At 31.6% G+C, this 8,455-nt stretch overlaps 1 protein-coding gene across 1 annotated transcript; it reads left to right on the forward strand.

Annotated features, from left to right (window-relative positions):
- Positions 1–6,112: 6,112 nt before the first annotated feature.
- On the forward strand, positions 6,113–7,928 carry LOC131351191 (G-protein coupled receptor 4-like). The gene is made up of 2 exons (XM_058386465.1): positions 6,113–6,332; positions 6,883–7,928. Exons 1-2 carry the CDS (start codon positions 6,304–6,306, stop codon positions 7,769–7,771), a joined length of 918 nt encoding a protein of 305 aa, XP_058242448.1. The 5' UTR covers positions 6,113–6,303; the 3' UTR covers positions 7,772–7,928.
- The last annotated feature ends 527 nt before the right edge of the window (positions 7,929–8,455 follow it).

Below are 8,455 nucleotides of genomic sequence, written 5' to 3' on the forward strand. Positions count from 1 at the left end.
ACATATTTGACTATGTCTTTAATAATTTTGTCTTTGCATTTAAGTATTACATTAAGCAACCTGTAGTTTGTGGTGGAAAAAAGTAGGTGAAACAAATAACAGACAAAGACGTTTTAACCAGTTTCCAAAGTTACATTTGGATTTTATTTATATGAGTACAGCAATATATTAAATTATTGTGTTGAAGCTGTACATAGGTAATCATAACATATTAATTTCATTTACGTTTGTAGGTTCTTTGCACACTATTTAAAATTTTATTGGAAGATTGATTAAATCTTAAATATAAGAAAGAGAATATACTTAATATTTAACAGGTATAAGCTCTATACTGAATGTACATTAATTTCTATGGCAAAACAAAAATAGAACTAGAAAACAAAAAAATATGAGCATTGTTATGAGTGATGGCAGAGGAGAACAGGATATTTAACAGGAACAGTAAGATTTATTATCAGGAGAAAAATGTAGAAGGTTTTATCTAGTGGAATACATCATTCAAAGGATTCATCTAAAGCCTATTATAGTCAATTTATGTATTACATATGAATAATTATGAATTTAAAGGTGAAATACATTCTTATTTCAAGGTGAACAATATAGAGCAAGGTACAAAAATAAGGGTAGAACCCAAGCAATTAGAAAATGTATTGTTTTTATGCTTATATGAGTATGATAATAATTTCTTTAAAATTTTTTATTTTTGTGATCAGAAACAGAGTACAGGTTTGAAGATGAACTTCACTAATGAATTTTCCACGTCCCCAAATGCAGTCAGCAATGCTACATTCCAAAGGCCTGTTTCATCGTACATCTACCTTGTGGGTTATTCCATCAATATCATCTTGGGCCTTCCAGTCAATTCCTATGTTTTGTGGCTTATTTGCACCGGAAAAGGAAGTGGAATAGTGGCAGAGTTCTTCAGCCTCAATCTCTCTGTTTGTGAGATTCTATTCTGCCTGGGTAGTTTGGCCTTCCTTCCAGTTTCAAAATTTCCACCACTCTATTACGTAGCATGTTTTATGATAGCGTTTCCCAATGCTGGACGTCCTCTAATTAACAGTGTCATCTGCATTGAACGCTACATGGCAGTGCTCCATCCTGTTTCTTTCCTGAAATACAAACCACTGAGATACAGATTGGTATGTTCTGCTGTAATCTGGGTGACAACTCTGGGCTACTGTGTGTACTCTTTAACTGTTTTAACCTTTAATAATAGGTTTCTGTTTGTTTGTGCTTACCTCCCACTGCACTTTGTTCTTCTCTTTGTTAAATTGTTCTGCTCTTTTGCCATTTTTAGAACTTTAAAATACCCAGGTCCCGGTGAGAAAGGGAAGGACAAAGAGGAGGCTAATCACGTGAAGAAAAAAGCAATTAAGTTTATCCTGATAATTACAGTGGCCATGTTTTTTCAGTATACTCCTATGTTTTTTGTAGGGGTTCTTTACAAAACTCTGTCAGCGGTAGAATTCGACCTGCTCTGGTGCATTGGGTTTGTCATCTTTTTGCTGTTAGGTTTTGTAAGTCCATTTCTCCACATCTGTAGGGTTGGAAGTCTTTCCTGAATTTTTGGAAACAGTTTTAGATAATTAGATATCAGATAATCAGTGATTGTTTGATTGTTAATAAAATAGTAAAATTGAAAATTGTATAATTTCATGAAGAAACCATAGTGTCTAATAACCTTATTATCTTGTTAGTCAGTAAATAAGAGTGACTGTGTGCCATTATCATTGAACACTTAATTTCTCAGATTCCAGTGGTCAGAGTCCAGACATACTGTCACACACTCTCATCATTTCATATTAGTTTTTATTTATTTATTTATTTATATTAGTATCCTCATGTAACAATAATGAATTACAATGTGGAAGATTTTGTAGTGCTTGTAGTGTACCTGTTTAATGTTACAGTGATGTACATGTTTCTATGCTTTTAAAAAATCTGCTTAAACAGATGTGATCTCAGTAAATGTTCTCACCTTTAAAATGCATTTACATTTTATTAAAACAAATTACTGCTTGTTTTTTGACTGCCATGTGCATTTTCACATTTGCTTTCTGTTTTGCATGTGCAAAACATATGATGCAATGTTGCTAGGCTGTTGTTCCAACTACACTTGTTTGTAATGTCATACAATTGTTAATAATAAACTATGTGCTTTACAGTAATTTTTTTCCCTTATATTTCATGTTACACTTGCCAGTTGAAATTTTAGATTTTAGTGTGAATGTGAATACTGTTAAACTTTTTTTTCTTGGCAGATGCAATGTTACTTGTATTCAGCATGAAATCACATTATTATAATTAGAACAACCCTACTCTAGAGTAAAAGACAATAATTACACAAAAATAAAAATTATAATGAATATTAATTATGAATAACGAATTGTGATGCTAATGCACAGAATTGTGGCAATAAGCAAAAAATTTCAACAGCAGAATTCAGAGATTCAAACTGTACAGAAAAATGAAAATAGAAAGTGGTCCAATGCTTTAAACTATAATGATTTCAATGATGATAAGCCAGGAGGGTGATCTAGATTAATGAGTATGTGTAGATATTGTGCAACGCCAAGTGGGTCATAAAAGGGAAGTCTGATGAAAGTGCTAGAAAAACAAAAATACTATCTAGATTTTCTTATTTTATTGTCACCTGGAGCTGCAGATAAAAGAAAAATGTATTATAATACATATAGCTAAAACTACTATGAAAATATTATTAGAAACAACCTAAATCAATGAATAACCATAAAAAAAAATTATATTATGTTGTGGTACTTAAATTCCCTCATGTAATGCTACTATGCCTCATGACACCTTGGAAATCAGGGTTAGAATAGCATATGAGAAGGAATTGCAGAGCAGTCCATAATAATACAACAACACAGACAATAACAACAACAACAATAATAATGTTAACATTATTAAAAGATCATGCATCATTAAAAAAAAATCATACAAACATACAAACCAATAAGCATAACCAGAAACATTAAACTTAAATAATAAAAGATTTTAACAATTAAAACTGCTTCAATAAAATTTCCATGATATCATTATTAACACTAAATAACACAAAATCATGTTCTGTGCCCATTTTTTCAAATAGCCAGCTTAGCAATCGCTAGAAATACTAGTAAATGTTCATTTAGGCTTCAAAATGTTTTCATATGAAAGATTATATTACATTTTTAATTAATATTCTTTGTGTATAAAATTAATAAACAACCTTCTACAACCACATTTTAGTTTAGCTTATTCGAAAATTGCATAAGTAAAGAGTATTATTTCTGAACTTTTCCTCTAGTAACATGACTGGTTAGACTTGTTAAAAGCTTGTTAAAAAATTTAATTTTGAGCACTCTATGACTATACATTATATCCTTTATATTTTAAGATTATGGGAATGATGATGTTGATTTTTTTTTCAAACACACATTCAAGTCTGTCTCCTGCTGTGATTTTTCTCTTGGTTTGCATGAGATTTTTTTTTGCTTTACAGGTTTTTAATGTATTAATCCCTTTAGATAAATAGATATTACATCATTTGACAAACCTGTGGCTTTATCATTTGCATGGGGGGTTGGTTATTTCTTTGCATGCTTTTGTTTTGCATTTGTAGTTAATGTTAGTGTGAATGTCAAGGCAGAACATGTGCCCATATTTCCACAATTAGGAACTATATTTTAACTACATCTTAGAGGCTAATTTAAGTAATCACAGTATATGGGCATTTGTAAAAAAAAAAATATATATATATGGTTGAAGTGACAATAAAGCTTCTTTGACTTTTGACTTTGACTTGATACTCAGTGGGAACCACAGACACATTAATCAGTCTTCACAAGTCTTAGCAAGTAACAAAATTCCCTTCCTCTACTGAGATACACAGGAGCCCTTCATCTATGTTGCAAGTGTTTAGTGTATTATCCAGTTTTATTTGTGTTCAGTTTAGTTCAGTCAATTCAATGGAATATAATGAAATGCAGTTAATAAAATTTGCAAACATAAATGGAAGTGGAACAAGGTACATTTTACACTAGAACAACAATAAGCAAAACATTCATAGCAACAAAGAAAAAATACATTTGGACTACAAAAGGTCACATGTAACTTGCACTTTTCTAACAGAATTGCTGTTCTCAGCCTAACAAGTTAGGAGGCCATGCAACAAAGCAAATTTTATTGAAACAAATATTCACATCAACAAAATGTATTCAAGTTGCTGTATGTATATTTTGCTGTATGTATATTATGTTCTCATATTTCTAGAAAGCATATTATGATTATGACTAAGATGTATGTATTCCAATCCATCACAAAAAAAGTCGTAGAAATCTTAAACATCTCAAGACTACCATGACATGTTCTTTACAAGTGTTTAACAATTTTTGACCACCACTGTATTTTTGCTAAGTTAAAGCAATTTCCAGATTCTACAAAATGTATTAAATGTATGAAACAGAATAAAATGTAAGCTTTAAATTTATGCAGGGATTTAATTTATTAGACAAAGGAATCGTGTTAACCCACCAACTTTTCTATTTACTCACCTATCCACACAAGCCGTTTGTAAGTATACAATAAGATGAATTGGCTAATTTAAGTAATCACAGTATATAGGCATTTGTAAAAAAAAAAAATGTTTTATATATAATAAAGCCATAACCAAATGGAAATACTCATATCCATGTTTTAAAAGATGTTTTAAACTTTCTTCAACGGTTCAGGAAACTTTGGTTGGCCCAGATTTGTTCTTGTAGCACCCTTCTGTATTAGGTTCACTGTTGTTACTGAATAAATCAAAGTAGGCAAACTAAGCATTTCAAATTCTCTACTTAATAATAATAATAATAATAATAATAATAATAATAAGCACCTAGGCTTGGTGAGTCACAAATTCTCAGCTGTGCAAAAATTTTGGCAAAGGGATTTAGGAGTGATTTGTAGTTTCACTCACAATATGTATGTTCTGACCACAGACAGTTACAGCTGTCTCTACTGTTGTGACCTGAGGTGTTGTTTGTTACTTCTCTGATGTTTAGACAGGTGTAAAGAGAATATAAACCAAATCTGGAGAAAATTGGATCATATTTGGAGGAAGTGTAGCAATAATGACAGATGTAAGCATTTTATTATAAGCAGGTTATTGTATCTTTTGACCAGTAGGTGGCACTGGGTAGAAATTTGTTGCATAGCCTCAGGATATGGTCCTGATGAGGCCTACCAGGTTTTGTGTCAGTGAGAAAAGTCATTGCTGAGATGCAGTCTCTCCTCCTGTTTGGTGTAAGAGTATGACAAAATCCAAGATGACAGAAAACTGATGTTGTAGTAGCATGGTGCATTGAAGTCTTCTCAACACAGTGAGTCCAGAGATGCCTGGATTTAAATTTTGCACACATGGTTCAAAAATTAGAACCATGAACATAAATTCTAAATTAGGCCCAAATTTGACCCAATAGTTGCCCATTAGTGTTGGTAAAAAATGTTCCTTAGATTCTCCCCAGTCAGTGTACCAAATTTTACAACTTTTTACCAGACAGGTCTATGTGCCTTAGCCAGAAGAAGAGTAAGAAGAAGAAGAAGAAGAAGAAGAAGAAGAAGAAGAATTGCAATAGGGTGTCTATGAACCTACATAGGTTCATAGCTACATAGTACTTACTTATTACTTATTAAGTACTTATAGCTCAAGACAAACATCAAATATTTCTAGCCTGGAATAGTAGTTACTAATTTAGTCATATTATATAAGCACAATGAACAGAATTATGAGCCAGTGGTGTTGAATCTTTCTGTCACCAATAGATTTATATTCATCCAAAGGCAATTTAATTTTATTGCTAGTTTAAGCTATTGCTTCTCATAAGATATTTAAATCCTCAAGGTGTACTTGCTTGTTTTCACTTACAACTTTTTTCATTTACAAAATAATTTACATTTTTATCAACAAAATAATCCACTCAATCAAAGTACCTTCCTAATATTGATGGATATTTTTGTTTTGTTTACCTTACCACATTTACGCCATGCCCACCCTCATCACAATATCACAGACTATATAAACAATTTCAGTGATATCAACAACTAGATTTTACTCCACTGATAATTTTCTGGATATTGTGGAAATATACATATAGAATAGATTTATAGAAATATAGATTTCTGAGTAATAAATTCATTTGCAACAGATTTCTGTCTTATTACTAAGAGAAACCATGTGTCTAATGCTATTATCTCCATTCTCTCTCTTCCAGAGATGCCATTTACATTAGGAAACTAAGAAAATACGTTGCTGAGTTCATGATGGAAGGTGTTACACTTCAAAAAAGGTAAATGTTTTTGTATCCTGGTTTTCTGAATCCACATTATCTAACAAAACATTTTTGACTGCCCATTAAGGGCCTTATGTCTTTAATCAGATTTTAATTTTAGGACTATTTTTCACAAACAATGGAGTTATGGTTTATTAAAACCTGAATAAAGAAAAGATTAAGATTCAGACTCTATATATTGCAACCACTGAATGGCAGGTTGTGTGTGTGGGTGTGGGTGTGTGTGTGTGTGTGTGTGCCTGCTAGTTTGAAACTTTTCCTGTATAATGTATTTTTTTTAAATACACGCTTACAAAATATATAAGGTTTCCTGAAAACGTAAGGCTTGTCCACCAAATGTGATTAGAAAAAAATTGACCAATAATAACAGAAACACATGAAAGATTCATTCAAATAAAGCTGATGTGAAATAATGAGATTTTGAATGATTGCATACTAGCATATATAGCAGAATATATTAGTACACTGATTTTTAAAAAATAAATATTATTTAAATGTATCGTTTGTGTTTTTACCTAATATCTTTGTATTTATTTATCCTTCTCAGCGATTTAGTGACACAAACCATAGAGTCGGTGATGAACTCTTCATTTTTTCTTCCTAACTATGATATTGCACCTGTTTCTGTGCTCTGTGCATTCATCGGTCTCAGCACAATTGTGCTGTTAGTGGCGCTACCACTCAATGTATATGTTTTGAGACTGATTTTGATAGGCACAAGCAACGGAGTAGCATCAGAATTTTTTTCTCTTAACCTCTGTGTGTGTGAGATCATAATTTGCCTGAGTTCGGTGCCAAGTGTCTTCAATGTTATATGCTATAGAAATGATGCGCAAAGTCCTTTGTATCTTTTTCTTCTGTTACTGTCCATACTGCATAGTATCAGCCGTCCATGTTTCCAGTGCTGTGTCTGTGTGGAGAGATATGTGGCAGTGATCCATCCTGTTATCTTCTTGAGATACAAGCCACTAACATATCGCATAACATGGTCAACTGTTACCTGGATAATTGTTCTAGGTTTCAGTGTGCTTTCTTTATTTGTACCATACAGATGTGTATTTTATTATATTCTACTACCAGAGTACTTACTTGTATTTTCTATTAAGATTCTTTGCTCTGTAGCAGTGCTTAAGGCTTTAAGGAAACCTGGTCCTGGTGAGAAATTACATGTTAAAGATGTAGAGTCGAACCGCATGAAAAAGAAGGCTTTTTGCCTGATTGTGATTAGTCTGTTTTTCATGGTTATTACTTACTGTCCGATATTGGTGTTTATATTTGTGTATGATTCTCTATTAGAAACACAGAGATGGATAGGTCTGACACTGTATTACTACCTTATGATAGTTGCTGGGTTTGTACATCCATTTCTCTATCTTCATAGGGTTGGGAAACTTCCTTTCATTCCAGACTTGATGATTCTGTTAAAATTACAGTGAATACCACCAGCACTACAATTTGTTTTCTTACAGAATATTTAAATAAAAAAAAAGGTAATGATTCTTATTTTTAGGTAAGCAGTAATATGTTACAAAAAATTTCTGTGTAACAGTGATTCTATAATAATAATAAATACGGATTGTTACATTTAAAAAAAAAAAACACACACTTGCAAGCATGCAAAATTGGAGCTGTGCTATTTTCATGCTTCAATTTTTATGTACCGATGTACTGATATATCACAGTTGCAAATAATTACATAGTAAAAAGTACTTTTTAAAGAATGTGTTTTAAGATAACAAATTTAAGACTCTCTCTCTCTCTCTCTCTCTCTCTCTCTATATATATATATATATATATATATAGAGAGAGAGAGAGAGAGAGATGTATATAATTTTTATATTTTCATAAAATGTTAAAGTAAAATTATTATGTGCATGATTTTGTAGTGTTTGTAGTGTAACTCTTCATTGACATTGCTTTGGTGAATATATCAGTAAACATTTTAAACATTATGTTTACACAGATGTGCGCTTAATAAATGCTTTCTATTTTAAAAATGCATATATATTTAGTTAAACAAATTAGTGCTTGATCTTTTACAGCCATGTTTTTTTCCACATTTGCATTCAGTTTGTGATATATTTGCAAACTTTCTGTTTTGCATTTACAAAATATCTGAC

The sequence above is a fragment of the Hemibagrus wyckioides genome, linkage group LG03 (assembly GCF_019097595.1).
Source record: "Hemibagrus wyckioides isolate EC202008001 linkage group LG03, SWU_Hwy_1.0, whole genome shotgun sequence".
In the NCBI taxonomy this organism is placed as follows: domain Eukaryota; kingdom Metazoa; phylum Chordata; class Actinopteri; order Siluriformes; family Bagridae; genus Hemibagrus; species Hemibagrus wyckioides.

Coding starts and splice junctions, on each gene's coding strand:
- LOC131351191 (XM_058386465.1), top strand. CDS start 6,304: ATGATGGAAGGTGTTACACTTCAAAAAAG. Junction 6,333..6,882: donor GGTGTTACACTTCAAAAAAG/GTAAATGTTTTT, acceptor TATCCTTCTCAG/CGATTTAGTGACACAAACCA.